The sequence below is a fragment of the Natrix helvetica genome (assembly GCF_964273705.1).
Source record: "Natrix helvetica genome assembly, chromosome: 1".
In the NCBI taxonomy this organism is placed as follows: domain Eukaryota; kingdom Metazoa; phylum Chordata; class Lepidosauria; order Squamata; family Natricidae; genus Natrix; species Natrix helvetica.
Genome location: NC_138548.1, coordinates 273,879,720 through 273,895,348, shown reverse-complemented (window position 1 = coordinate 273,895,348; position 15,629 = coordinate 273,879,720). Strand labels below are relative to the sequence as shown.

Genomic DNA, 15,629 nt, shown 5'->3' with positions numbered 1-15,629 from the left:
CATGAAATGTTGACAACATTAATAATAAAAACACAGGGCAAAGAAAGCATCACACCTGCAATTATTTAATAAACTTCTACCTTGTTTCAATCAGCTTCAATAAAATCATAAGGCTGACCCACTAAACATTTATCTTCATTTTTCATTTCATGAAAAGGATAACAGGATAACAGATTAACAGAGTTGGAAGGGAACTTGTAGGTCATCTAGTCCAACCCCCCACCTAAGCAGGAGACCCTACACCATTTCTGACAGATAGCTGTCCAGTCTCTTCTTGAAGGCCTCCAGTGATTAAGCTCCCACAACTTCCGAAGGCAAGCCATTCCATTGTTTGATTGTTCTCACTGTTAGAAAATTTCTCCTTATTTCTAGGTTGAATCTGTCCTTGATCAGCTTCCATCCATTATTCCTCATCTGGCTTTCAGGTGATTTGGAAAACAGGTCAATTCCCCTCCTCTCTGTGATGGCCCTTCAAATATTGGAACACTGCTATCATGTTTTCCCTGGTCCTTCTCTTCACTAGACTAGCCATGCCCAATTTTTGCAGCTGTTCTTCATATGTTTTAGTTTCCAGTCCCCTAATAATCTCTGTTGCTCTTCTCTGCACTCTTTCTAAAGTCTCAACATCTTTTTTATAATGTGATGACCAAAACTGGATGCAGTATTCTAGGTGTGGTATAACTAAGGCTTTATAGAGTGGTATTAGTACCTCACTTGATCTTGATTGTATACCTCTGTTAATGCAAATTAGAATTGCATTGGCTTTTTTGGCTGCCACTGCACCCTGCTAGCTCATATTTAACTGGTTGTCCACTAAGACTCCAAGATCCAGAAGATCAACAGAAGTGTGATCATGCTGTGTGTGTGTCAGTCATATGTCATGTGCATGAAATGAAATGGACAAGTACCTGCCACATAACACCACAAATTTAACAATTGTTAACCCAAAAAAAAATTCTGGGTAGTGGACATCTCAGTAAAAAAGAAGAGAAATAACTGGGGGGAGGGGAGTGTCACCAAATACAAAGATCTGCTGATAGAAATAAAATGACCAATAGTAATAGGTGCCTTGGGTGCAATCCTTAAACAACCAAAGCACCACCTGAACATCATTATACAATAATACAATAATACAATAGTAGAGTTGGAAGGGACCTTGGAGGTCTTCTAGTCCAACCCCCTGCCCAGGCAGGAAACCCTATACCGTTCCAGACAAATAGCTATCCAACATCTTCTTAAAGACTTCCAGTGTTGGGGCATTCACAACTTCTGGAGGCAAGCTGTTCCACTGATTAATTGTTCTCACTGTCAGGAAATTCCTCCTCAGTTCTAAATTGCTTCTCTCCTTGATTAGTTTCCACCCATTGCTTCTTGTTCTACCCTCAGGTGCTTTGGAGAATAGTTTGACTCCCTCTTCTTTGTGGCAACCTCTGAGATATTGGAATAATGCTATCATGTCTCCCCTAGTCCTTCTTTCTCTTAAGCTAAACATACCCAGTTCCTGCAACCGTTCTTCATATGTTTTAGTCTCCAGTCCCCTAATCATCTTTGTTGCTCTTCTCTGCACTCTTTCTAGAGTCTCCACATCTTTTTTACATCGTGGCGACCAGAACTGAATGCAGTATTCCAAGTGTGGCCTTACCAAGGCATTATAAAGTGGTATTAACACTTCACGTGATCTTGATTCTATCCCTCTGTTGATGCAGCCTAGAACTGTGTTGGCTTTTTTGGCAGCTGCTGCACACTGCTGGCTCATATTTAAATGGTTGTCCACTAGGACTCCAAGATCCCTTTCACAGTTACTACTACTGAGTATGGTATCACCTATACTGTACCTGTGCATTCCGTTTTTGTTGCCTAAGTGTAGAACCTTACTCTTTTCACCATTGAATTTCATTTTATTAGATAGTGCCCAATGTTCAAGTTTGTCAAGATCCTTCTGTATCTTAAGCCTATCTTCTGGAGTGTTGGCTATTCCTGCCAGCTTGGTATCATCTGCAAATTTGATGAGTTCCCCATTTATTCCCTCATCCAAATCATTGATGAAGATGTTGAAGAGTACTGGGCCTAAAACAGAGCCTTGGGGTACTCCACTGCATACTTCCCTCCATGTAGATGCAGTTCCATTGAGAACTACACGTTGAGTGCGGTTGGTCAGCCAGTTACCAATCCATCTGGTGGTGATGCTGTCTAACCCACATTCTTCTACTTTATCTAGTAGTAGGTTATGGTCTACCCTATCAAAAGCCTTACTGAAGTCCAAGTAAACTATATCAACGGCATTCCTCTGGTCCACTAATTTTGTCACATTATCAAAGAATGCAATAAGATTAGTCTGGCATGATCTGTTTTTGACAAATCCATGTTGGCTTTTGGCTATTACTTTGTTTGCTTCTAGGTGTTCGCAAATTCGTTGCTTGATTATTTTTTCCAGAATCTTTCCTGGTATTGAGGTTAGGCTGATAGGTCTGTAGTTTCCTGGATCTAATTTTTTCCCTTTTTTGAAGATGGGAACCACATCAGCTCTTTTCCAGTCCTCTGGTAGTTCCCCGGTGTTCCAGGATCTCTGAAAGATATAATTCAGTGGTTCTGAGATCTCGTCTGCTAGTTCCTTCAGAACTCTGGGGTGTAATCCATCCGGTCCTGGTGATTTGAACTCATCTAGGGTAGACAGGTGCTCACTTACCATTTTCTTCCCTATTTCAATTTGTGTTCCTAATTTTGTGGTGCTGCTTTTGATAGGTTGGACTGTTTTATCCCTTTGTGTAAAGACAGATGCAAAACATGAGTTAAATAGTTCTGCTTTCTCCCTGTTGCTTGTCACCTTCTTGCCACTTTCTCCTAGCAATGGACCAATTGTTTCCTTAACTTTTTTCTTGTTTTTAACATGTTGGAAGAAGCTTTTTTTGTTAATTTTTACTTTTGTGGCAAGCCTTTCTTCATTGTGAGCCTTAGCTTTCCTCACTTCATCTTTACAGGCTCGGGCTATTTGCTGATATTCTGCCTTAGTTATGTCCCCCTCCTTCCACTTTTTATACTTACTTTTTTTGTCTTTCAGTTTGTCAGATAGTTGTTTATGCAGCCATGCTGGTTTCTTTTGGGAGCTGTTGTTTTTCTTCTTCATTGGTATTGTGTTAGACTGGGCTTTTCTAATCTCATTTTTCAAAATTTCCCAAGCTTCTTGAGTTGTTTTCCCCTCGAGGATTCTCATCCATGGAATTTTTCCCAAGCTCTCTCTAAGTTTATTGAAATTAGCTTTCTTAAAGTCCAAGACTCTAGTTTGACTTTGTTCTACTACTTGTGTTTGGATAATGTTGAATTCCAATATTGCATGGTCACTTGCCCCCAGGGTTCCTATGGCTTCAACACCTTCTATCATTTCCTCTCTGTTAGTGAGAATTAAGTCCAGTATGGCTGATCCCCTTGTTTCCTTCTCTACTTTTTGGAAAACAAAGTTGTCTGCTAGGTTTGTTAGGAACCTGTTGGATCTTCCACTTGGTGCAGAGTTTGTTTCCCAGTTGATGTCAGGGTAGTTAAAATCTCCCATTACTATTGTGGTGTGCTTCCTACATACCTTAGTTAGCTGACTAGCAAAAAGTTCATCTTCTTCCTCTGCTTGGTTGGGTGGCCTGTAGTATAGACCTATGGCAATGTCATTTCCCCCACAACCTTTAATATTGACCCAAATGCATTCAAGATAGTTCTCATTATTGTTGTGCTCTATTTCTGTAGAGACATAGTTATTTCTTATATATAGTGCAACTCCACCTCCTCTTTTATTTGGTCTATTTCTTTTAAATAATTTAAATCCTTCTAGCTGTATGTTCCATTTGTCAGTTTCATCCCACCAAGTTTCTGTAATGGCAATAATATCATATCTGCCCTCTTTTACTTGAATTTCTAATTCTCCCTGTTTATTCCTCATACTCTGTGCATTGGTATATAGACATTTGAGTCCATTTTGATTGACCTTGTGTTTACTGTCTACATAACCTGTATTATCATTGGCATTGACAAATTCACCATCAATCAATTACAAAAGGTAGCTTTACTTGGAACAGCTTACATCCTGTGACGACACCACTAACACCATCCAGTATCAATATCTACCTATTCCGGGTCCTAGGGAAGGTCTCGATTTGTGGATAAAAATGTCAAATCCAGTCTGACCATCTGACTAACTGTGTGACAAACCATAATAATGCAGTAGGATTGTTCAATGAAGCCAATTTGGCATACTGGTTAAAGATACCAGTCTATAAACCAGAAGACCAAGAGTTCTAGTCCTATCGTCGACACAAAGCCAGTTGAGTGACCTGGGGCCAGTCCCCTCTCTCTCAGCCCTAGAAAGCAAGTCATGGCAAAATACTTCTTGACTCTTATCAAGAAAATTACAGAGACTTGTCCAGGCAGTCACCAGGAGCCAACACTGACTTGAGGGCACCCAAAAAGAAAGAAAAGAATGGTTCTTCCAGTCTAAAATACCTCTGGGAGGAGTAATTTTTATTAAGATTACGGTATCAGAAGGAAGAGTTAAAGCTGCTAACTGCACGTCCCATGAACTTGATCAGATGGCCTGTGAGATTTACTCTGCCAAGTCATGAAGCAACTACTCCAAGGCTTGGCATAGCTGTGTGGCCCTCTTGAGATCCTCAAGGCAAGCTCAGGGTATATGCAGTGAAGCAAAGCACTTGTTGCTTTGCTTTTCAGCTGCCCCCTATGGATCTGAGTCAAATTATTTCCACAGAAATGTCCAAAGTGTTCATCAGTTGCTATCTACTGAGGAAAAAATGCAAAGGCAAACCACATGTTTAATGTCATTCCTAATTAGACTCCTGGAAACTTGCAAAAAATAATGTTGATCTAACTAAAGAGACTACATGCTGAATTTAACTAAACCTTGCAAAATGTCATTCTATGTTAACCTGATGAGGAAGTGTCAAATTTATCATATGGGAGATTTATGTTACACAGAGAGGAAAGTCTACTTCATGTAATATTCATGTCCTAGATGGAAAGAACCTCTAACAGCCTTAGTTTATGCCTTACACGAAGTCATAAAGAATCAGAATACTTAATTCAAAATTATTTTTAGTAGATTGAGCATTTAAAAAATTATTTAAATATAAAACCCACCAACAGAGGGATAGTATCAAGATCACGAGAAATATTAGTACCACTTTATACTGCACTAGTAAGACCAAACTTGGAAAACTATCTAGTTTTGGTCAGCACAACACATAAAATATTTTGAGACTCTAGAAACAGTGCAGAGAAGACAACAGTCACAGACAGGGTTGACCTATTCTTCAGAGCACCTGAAGGCAAGACAAGTAGTAATGGATGGAAATGTATCAAAGAAAGATCCAATCTAGAACTAAGGAGAAATTTCCCAACAGTATGAAAAATTGATCAGTGGAATGGCTGGAAGTTGTGAGTACTCCATCACTGGATGTTTTTAAGAAGAGACTGGACAACCATTTGTCAGGAATGGAATAGGGCCTCATGCTTGAGCAGAGGGTTGGGCTAGAAGACCTCCAAGGTCCTGACCTTCCTGGCCTTGCATTGTTTACCCATCCATTAGATACAACACTGTTTCCTTCGCTCCTGATTCCCATAGGAGTCAGAATTCTGCAGTTGATGACTGCTCACCCTTCAACCTTTTTGCCTACCCATACATAGAATAGAATACAGAGTAACAGAGTTGGAAGAGACCTTGGAGGTCTTCTAGTCCAACCCCCTGCTCAAGCAGGAGGCCCTATACCATTCCTGACAAATGGTTGTCCAGTCTCTTCTTAAAAACATCCAGTGATGGCGCACCCACAAGGTCAGGAATCTCCCTACAAGAAGAACCAACCCTGCGTGAAGCTCCCTGCTTTGGACGATGCCCCTTCCCATCATCTTTCCAGGCAGCTGCTGCCATCCAAGGTGGAGCAGATGGCTTCAAACTCTATCCAGCAGGATGAAAGCTTGGCTGCCACTGCCTGCCTCTCGAAACTCTTTACACATAGCAGAATAAGGGTAGCTGTTAAAGAACTTCTTTTTCACTTCTTCCAGAACCACAAGGAAACGATGGAATTTATATCCCAAGGATGCTTTTTCAAGAGGCAACTAGACTTTCTTGTTTTTCTTTGAAATTGTTTCATTTCTCATCCAAGAAGCTCTGACTGGATGGTGGGGAATGGAAGAAATTTTATTGCTTGCAGACAGCTGTTCATTTGAATTCTTTTAGAGTAGTTGAGGCCACCTGGAGGTTTATATGTATCTTCAGGGCCACTTTAGTGCAAATGGGTGTGACGCCTCTTAGAACTGCTGTGTTGTAGACTGGAGATAGAGGATATCATGTCTCTCCCCTTCTATTGAGAGAGAGCTGTTCAATTTTGACATAGATGACCTCTTTGACCCCCTCTTTCAAACCAGTGGTCCTCTCTGTTCAAAATGTAGATGGAATTTATAATGGCATCATCTACCAAGCTGGGGGTACGTACCATCATGTTGGAATAACCAAAAATCCAATTGCTATGAAACCAAAGTAGTATTAATGTATTGATTAATTGATTTTCAGTAAAAATTACTTACTGGACAAAAGGGTCATTGGAATTATGCTAACATTGATAGCAAAAGTCTTCCCATTTAAAAAGAAAAAAAACTTTAGCTGCTGGCAAAATGAGAACCTTCTTAATGAAATCAGAATGGCCTTCTTTTCTTACATAGCAGAAAATAACTTTCAATCCATAATCCATCCTTAGGGGCATATCAACATCCCATTCCTACTCCTTAGTACTAAAAGCCACATATAGCTTTGCAGCCTGTTTCAATGTGGCAAACTGCCTTTGATATTCAGAAAAAAAATTCCAAACAGAGCTACCCAATTTGCCAGGTCATTGATGTATAATCATCCCTAAACTTGGGTTCCCAAAATAATGCCAGCCTCATCACCCCCACCCACCACCCTCAGTGATTGCGCAGAAACTTCCTTTGATACTTGCCAAGCTTCCGGTGCCATTTGTGTGTGGGTTTTTTCATTAGCAAAAAAGAAAGAAAAACTCGAATAGCTCAAACCCTTCCCCCCATGAACCTCATAGTTGGTTTTCGAAAACAAAACAGATAGTTGGATGCATTCTAGGGTTGTCTTTAGAAGTATGCCCCTTTCCCCAGAAAAGGACAAAGGAAAATGCTGATAAACAGATGCTTTTAATAGGTGAAGTCATGGCACTTACTTAATCCAATCTGTGAATAAGCTGATGCCCTGCAGCCATTTTTGGAAGAGAGCCCACATGTCTAATATGCCATCTGCACCCCAAGATTGTGGGCTCCTGCCCTAAAGATTTGCACATTGCTGGAACCTCTGGTTATTTCACGAAAGGCAGGGAGTATGAGTATGTCCACATCTGATTCTTGGAAGCAGAACAAAAGGTTGGCCAAAATGAAGCATGTGCCTCATTTCGGAAACAAACAGCCTGATTCACGAACAGTAGCCCCAGTTTATCATGAGCATTATTTAAACTCATCTGCTGATGCTTAGTTAATAAATTGTCAGAAGTGGAGAGTTTGCTTCTGATCATCTGTCAAGCATAATTGCCTGCAGGGATGTGCAAGGATGGAAGAAGAAAACCTACAGTAAGTGAATTTAACCCCTTGCGCTTGAAAACTGAGCCCTGCTTCCTGAGATAGGGGGAAATGTCAGGATGCTTCAGGCGTCTTGACAATGCAGATGGATAAAGCCATAAGGATAAATACGATGCAAACAAACAGAACTGACTGCATATATTGCAGTGCCAAACTCCAGAAGCCTGATGGCACTTCGAACTACTGCGGCTGGAGTGAAGAGAACACGGAACATCTTTTTGCCTTTAAAGGGGCCTCTGGAGATGAAGGGGAGAGCAGTTTTAAACAAGTGTATCTTTGGCCAGAAGAGGAGGAGAGGATCGATGCATTTTGTAGACCTGGAACAGAGATCTTATCCTCATTTCTCGAGCCATTTGACAGATTGCACAAGGCCAGCAGCAATGAACTGCCATCCAGTCTTCGCAGAGAGTTCCCTAGGGAGGAACAGAAAAGTATCTCTCCATATTAGACAGACTGAGAAACCATTTTTCCATGCCACTAAATGCTAATCTAATTAGAATTTCTCCACAGAAGAAATTCTAATTCTAGTTCTATTCCAAGACTCTCTCTCTCTGTCTCTCTCTCTCTCTCTCTTTATATGTATGTATGTATGTATGTATGTATGTATGTATGTATGTATGTATGCATGCATGCATGCATGCATGTATGTATTTGTGTTACAACCCCTGGTATACCCAAAGTATAACACAAATACATACCTATTTCCCTGGCTCAGCTGATAAGGAGGAGAGCCTGTGGCTTAGTGGTTAAGACATCTGCCTAATATGTAATACAGCCCAGGTTCAAATCCCAGTAAGGGTATGGCTAGCTGATGACAGCTAAATAGCTTGAAATAGATCTATACTAGTCTCCCTTTATTTATTTATCAGCACAAATACAACATATATATATATATATTTATTCACAGTAAATAAGTATATATTTATTCACGGTTGTAGGTATGCTGGTCTTGTTGTATTCGGGTCTTTTCCCATGTAAGATTGTTACAATATATAATATTGAAGATATTGCTTCAATATTATATATTGTAGTATATAATTTCTTGCTGAAGATAGCAAGTGAGATCTTGCCGAAACGTTGCCAAGACAATCTCAATCCTACACAGGAAAAGACCCGAATACAACAAAACTAGCATAGATAGATAGATAGATAGATAGATAGATGATAGATAGATAGATAGATAGATAGATAGATAGATAGATAGATAGATAGATGATAGATAGATAGATAGAATATATATCTAAAATATAATACACACACACACACACACACACATATATATATATTCGCTTCCACACCAATGAGCTTTCCCTGAAAGGAGGTAATAATTTGATTTCTTTAGATACATAAATAATCCAAATGACAGTGTCACCAACCCATTGCATTCCACATTTTCCTCAGTCTGAGAAACAGAAATATCTAAATAACATGGCAGAACCACTTATCCCTTATGGGGAAACAAAAGAGCGCTCCACAACTCCTGACTCTAATTTGATATCGTCGGTATCTGTTTTTTAGTTGCTGACATTTGAATACGCTGCATCCTCTGCTGCCCCAAAATCAGTGGCATACCTGAATCCACCCTTAATTAGTCAGTTCCTGTTCCCTCTTTGCATAGGCCTTTAATTATGGAGTTTGTCTTTGTGACCGAACAACTGCTGCTCCTCTTGTCTTCTTCTTTTGATCACTGCATAGTGTCCAGGCAACAAAACCTTTGCCATTTTGTGAGCTTTCCCCCACATTTCTATCTCAGAATTGTAAATTGAAAGGGGCCACAGAGTCACTCGACTCAATGCAAGATCCACTGCGTCATCTCTGACAGATTACAGGTAGTCCTCAATTTACAACAGTTCATTTAGTGACTGTTCAAAGTTACACTGGTACTGAAAACAGTGACATGATCATTTTTCACACATATGACCGTCGCAGTATCCCTATAGTCATGTGATCAATATTCGGATGCTTGGCAACTGGTTCGTATTTATGACCATTACTGTGTCCCAAGGTCATGGGATCACCATTTTGTGTCCTTCTGACAAGCAAAGTGAATGGGGATGTCAACGCAAACATGTTATTAAGTTAGCAACTGCAGTGATTCACTTAATAACTGTGGCAAAAAAAAGATCGTAAAATGGGGCAAAACTCACTTTAAAAATGTCTCACTTAGCAACATAAATTTGGGGCTCAATTGTGGTCGTAAGTCAAGGACTATCTGTACTTTCCAGCCACCTTTTTCTACCTCTGAAGGAAATAGGAATTCCTGGTTTCCCCCCACTCCATTTTAAAAATAATCTTTGTACTTCCCAATCCTCTCACAGCCGCTGTATTCCTCTCCAAATGCAACCATCCTTTCTATCTAGGTTTATTCAAAAGTTGGGCTTGCTGTGTTGAACTGCATCCCAATTGGACAAAATAGCCAAACGCACAAAATATTTCTCCTCCTCAGCCATTCTGCAGTTGAACTGAATTCCAGAATCTCCCTGAAGATATCTTACAAGTGTGTGAATTCAGCTAGCCTTCCCAAGTTGAGTCACTTCCAGTGTTATAAACTTCGATTATAAGAATTCTGGGAATTGACGTCCACAAGTCATAAAAAGATGATAGTTCCCCACCTTTGCACTAGACCATCAACTAAGTATGAATCTTTAAGTAAATAAAATGGCAAGACATTGACTAGTTACCAAAATCTTCGGAGGTCATCACAATCCCCTGAGACCTTGCAAGATTCGGATAAGAGCCTTAGAATTTATATGATTTCAAGCGATGAAACTCTTGAAAGAGTTGGCAATATCCATTTTAAAATAAGACTACAATACCTGGGTTACAAAGCACCACTAACCACTAGTTGGAAGGAGAAAGACACAATGAACTGTTTTTCCGGTGAGACCAGTCTTTCAGGGCAACCATGTCTACCCAGATATGGGATGAAGCAAACTGCTTCTGTTTTCGCCTTTTAGCCCCAATCCAGGGGCCTTCACAGGCAGTGGCTTCCATGACAAACTATTTCATGTTAAATTTATTTCTTTGTTGGTCAATTTAAATTTAACACTTTGCTGAACTAGTGGTCAACTGGATTTGCTTTTTAAAGATTTTTTTTAAGCTGTCTTTATTACCTCAGAAGTAACTCAAGATGGCAAACATACCTAAAATTCTCTCCTCCTCCTATTTTCCCCACAACAACAACAACCCTGTGATGTGGGTTGGACTGAGAGAGAGTGACTGGTCCAAAGTCACCAAGCCTAAGGCAGAATTAAAACCCATGGTCTCCTGGCTTCTAAGCCAGCACTTTCATTATTACATCAGCTTGGCTCTCTTTTTTTTCAGCTCAGATATATAAAACTGGTTTTAATTGAAAATAATTGGTTTAATTTAATAACTTAATTAATGTAAATTAAATTAAATTAATAATGTAATTTAATTTAATAACTAAATACTTATTTAGTCTATCCCAAGGACAAACTGTAATTGGGAACCATTCCTATCTTCTCTGAATTGCTAAGGAGCTAGACAAAGGATGCAGGATCAGTCATCCTCTTGTAATTATCTATGAAATAATTCCTATTCCTTTCCTATTACCACTATTTATTGCACATAGTTGTATAATTTGAAAATGGGCCACCTTTGCTATAGTTTTTCCCTCCTGAAAATATGTACAGCTATACTACTCAGAGCATGATGCAATGCTGTAAGTGCAAGCACTTATATTAAGCTTTAACCAGTTTATGCAACTTTCATTTCATAGGGTTTGTTTTACACCACAACCATTCTAATGCACCCTGACCAAAATCAGTGCTGGCATTCCATCCTGTCTTCTAACCTAAGTTGTGGTAGCCGTGAAGAACATCTGCATCGTGTCATGCTTCCTTGGCAGGAGAACCTCTAAAGTTTGCGTTTTAGAGGAAAGGCAATATGAGCATTAGGGCCATGTAAATCTTTATCGCGTTGATGCAGTTTGGCTTCAAATTATTCTTAAAAGGCTTATGTCACTTTGAATCAAATTGGACTTCCAAAGGAAGTCAATGCTGACCTTACATTCAAACTGACAATTTGAATTGGGCCAATTCAGAAGCTCAGGAATGGTTACTTATTTGCATTAGACTGATCCAATTCAACAATTGCAATCCGATCCAGTTTGCACAAACCTAAAAAGCATTTATTTGATCTGCATCCATATTCAAAAATACCCTAGAACGTGTGTCCACTTTTCTTCAGTATACATTCCTGCATGTGGATGATGGATATTACTGTGTTCTTGTGCAGTGCTATTTGGCAAACACAGATTGTAATTATCTTAAAAACCAAATACCTTTAGTTTTTACTGAAATGTTAAAATGACTCTAACTCCATTTGTCACACATTAAAGTATATATTGGCACAGAAATGATAGTTTATTATTGACTTTGGTCCTCAGTTCTTCTGCTTACATAGAAAAAGTGTATGTCCTTTTTAGGGACAATGCAATTTTACAGCTGTGGCAAACATAAACAGTTGCTTTTATTCAATTCTTTAAAAAAAACATGGGAATTTATTTGGCTCAGACATGCTACTTGAAAACACATTGTCTTTTATCTCAGGCTAAAAGAGCAACTATTTTAGTGGCTTAATGTATTAACTGTGCATTAAGCACTCTCAGGGATCTTCTTGACCCCAGCGGTCAAGAAATGTGGGATTTGGGGAAAGAGAACAGAGTGGCAAGATTGTGTCCTATGAAGCTCTTAGATATTTTTTTTTTATGTTCTGCCTGCTGCAAACGTTTCACCCTTGTAAAGATTTTCAACTTAATCTTTACTACCCATTAAGTTATTCAAGTGGATTTCTTCCAGACCAAGATATCTCCCACTGGAACTGAACTAGAGGAGAGGAGGAAGATCTAATGCTTATGGCCAAGGACATTGTGGGTAGGAGAATGCTGCACAACATAGACTTACATGTATGCTGTGTCTCTCTCTGATGCCGGCTCTTAGGGCTAAGGTTGAACCCAGTAGCAATGGGAAGCAAAAGCACTCACCATACTTGCTCGCAAGTCTACATTCCAGACAGGGGCTACAGAACAAGCCACACATACCTAACGCGAAGTACAAACAGAAAGGTCAGAGAGAAGCACAATGGCTTCTGTCAGCTGAAGGATCACATAGCTGGGCTTGGCTCAAAAAATTAGGAAGAGTTAGGAGGCTAGAGATGGGGAGGGGTGGAAACATGTGCCTTAAGCATCCTTATACCTCCCATGTCTGAGGGATTCCAGGATCTATAAAAGGAGTGCTAGCGCAAAGTGCTAGCACTCCTTTTACAAATCACAGAATCCCTCGTAATTGGCCTTTTTCCATTCCCGCTGTATGTATATATGGGTAGTCCTCGACTTACAACCATTCATTTTGTGACTGCACTGAAACCAGTGACATAGGACCATTTTCCATACTTGCAACCATAGTCAGGTGATCAGAATTCAGATGCTTGGCAACTGGTTCACGTTTATGATGGCTGTGGTGTACTGGGATCAGGTGATTCCCCTTTTGCGGCTTTCTGACAAGCAAAGTCACATTCACTCAACAGCCGAATCACTAATTTAACACTATTAAGTTAAATTAACATAATTAAGTTATAAGTAACACAAATTAACATAATTAAGTTAACTAATTTAACAACTGCAGTGATTGACTTAACAACTGTGGCATGAAAGATCATAAAATGGGGCAAAACTGACTTTAACAATGGTCTCACTTAATAGCAGAAGCTCTGGGCTCAATTGTGGCTGTAAGTCGAGGACTACCTGTATATTGAACAGTTATGGAAGCATCAATTTAGGACCCTGTAAAACCCTCCTGCCCAGCTTTTAACTATAAAGTAAGATCTTCTCTAATGGGAAAAAGGTTCTAGTTTTCTACATACGTCCCCCAAATCAGCAAGACATTAGAGATCTTTTAAGAAAAATATCTGCATCAAAACCTGTTGTTTATATATATAGCTGGTCCTCAGCTTCTGACCAGTCACGTAGAAACTATTCAAAGTTATGATGTCCCTCCCCAAGGGTATTTACGACCCAGTTCCATAGTTCCAAAGACCGTTCACCCCCTAGTGGTCATATGACCATATTTTGGGTGCTTAGCAGTCAGCCAACATTTATGACTACCTGCAGTGTCTCATGATCCCGTGACCGTATTTTATGACACTTTTGCTGAAAACTGACATACACTTCCAGTTTTCAGCAAAACAGGCCCATTGCAAACAATTGGCTTGCTTAACAACTGGGGCATTTACTTAAGGGTCATAAAATCAGGTTAGGCACCTGGTAGGTTCTGTTACGAGGACTACCTGTACAAAAAGATGAAGCATCTAAAATTGATGATACTACTATAGCCAATGGAAACAAGGAATTGTGATGGAAAGAGTTCTGTGAAGAATCTCTGTAAGATTGTTATCATTTCTCAGCCAACAGGAAAAACTTAAATGTTTCCTGTGGCTTTTCAGGTGCAGATGTGGTTTGGGTAATAAACTCTCCTAGCAATTTAATGTATACGGGTAGGTCCTCGACTTAAAATATCTCATTTAGTGACCATTCAAAGTTACAACGGCATTCAAAAAAAGGGACTTATTTTTTCATCCTCATGACCATTGTAGCATCCCTGAGGACATATGATCAAAATTCAGACATTTGGCAATTAATTCATATTTATGATGGTTGCAGTGTCCTGGGGGTCATGGAATCATCTTCCCAGTGGGGAAGTCAGATTCATTTAATAACTGTGTCACTAACCTAACAATTGTAGGGATTCACTTAACAACTGGGGCAAGACAGGTCATAAAATGGGGCAAAATTCACATAACAAATGTCTTAACAACAGAAATTGGGCTGAATTGTGGTTGTAAGTCAAAGACTACATGTATAGGCATGAAACAGACCTAGAGAAAGCTACAGTATAAGAAGACAACATGAAATCTGATAATTAGATATTATCTATTTAGTATGAATATGGACTTGGTGACAGTAGCAATGGTTCCACTACTGGAAAATCTGAAGAACCATTTTAGCAACCAAATGTTATGGATAAATCAATCAGACTAGAACTAGAAGAGACCTTGGCGATCTTCTAGTCCAGGGGTGTCCAAACTTGGGAATTTTAAGACTTGTGGACTATTTAGTATGAATATGGACTTGGTGACAGTAGCAATGGTACTGTCAATGGTACTGACAGTAGCAAGTCCACAAGTCTTAAAGTTCCCAAGTTTGGACACCCCTGTTCTAGTCCAACCTTCTGCTAAAGCAGGAGACCTTATAACATTTCAAACAAGCGGCTGTTCAGTCTTTTCTTAAACACTTCCAGTGATGAAACCCCTACAACTTACACAGTTCTTTCCTTCCTTCTTCCCTCCCTCCCTTGGTCCTTCCCTCCCTCTCTCCTTCCTTCCTTCTTTCCATCCATCCATCCATCCATCCGAGGGCTGGGGGTGGGCAAAGGACTCCAATCAGCACCCTGTTACGAAAACTTCCTTTTCCCCATGCAAGTGTGGATAGCAGCTTTTAAAATTAAATCAACACATGCAAATCTCTTACAAATTGTCTTGTCACTGCAGATATCAAATAGACCAGTGGACCAGTTGCCTCCAGTGTGTAAGAGGGTTGTCATGTTGGAAGTAGCAAGGGTACCAGTGGCGCATGGCTGAATTGTTATAGGTTCAGCTGAATTTTTGCTCCTGGTGAAGAAAACAAATAAATAAACAAAGAAACAAAATAAAAAATAAAAAAGTGTTAAGAGAATCTGAGATTTAAGAAAGAAAGAAAGAAAGAAAGAAAGAAAGAAAGAAAGAAAGAAAGAAAGAAAGAAAGAAAGAAAGATTACACAGTGTTAAAAGTAACTGAGATTTATAAACAAAGCAATTCATAGAGCAAGCAATCTCTGATCTGCAAATGGAAAGAGAAAAAGTATTCATTATTTTAATATTACTCTGTTTTGTGGTAATACCAGCCCTCCCTTTCTTCAAATTCATTTCCTCTTGTTGATGCT

General features: G+C 39.5%; 1 protein-coding gene across 1 annotated transcript; it reads right to left on the bottom strand.

Moving 5' to 3' along the window:
• Positions 1-7,889: 7,889 nt before the first annotated feature.
• PLAC8L1 (PLAC8 like 1) lies at positions 7,890-15,251 on the bottom strand (the record flags this gene model as incomplete). Its single annotated transcript, XM_081964993.1, has 3 exons — positions 7,890-8,042; positions 12,558-12,694; positions 15,179-15,251. The coding sequence occupies 3 exons, from the start codon at positions 15,249-15,251 to the stop codon at positions 7,890-7,892; spliced, it is 363 nt and encodes a 120-aa protein (XP_081821119.1).
• Between the last annotated feature and the right edge of the window lie 378 nt (positions 15,252-15,629).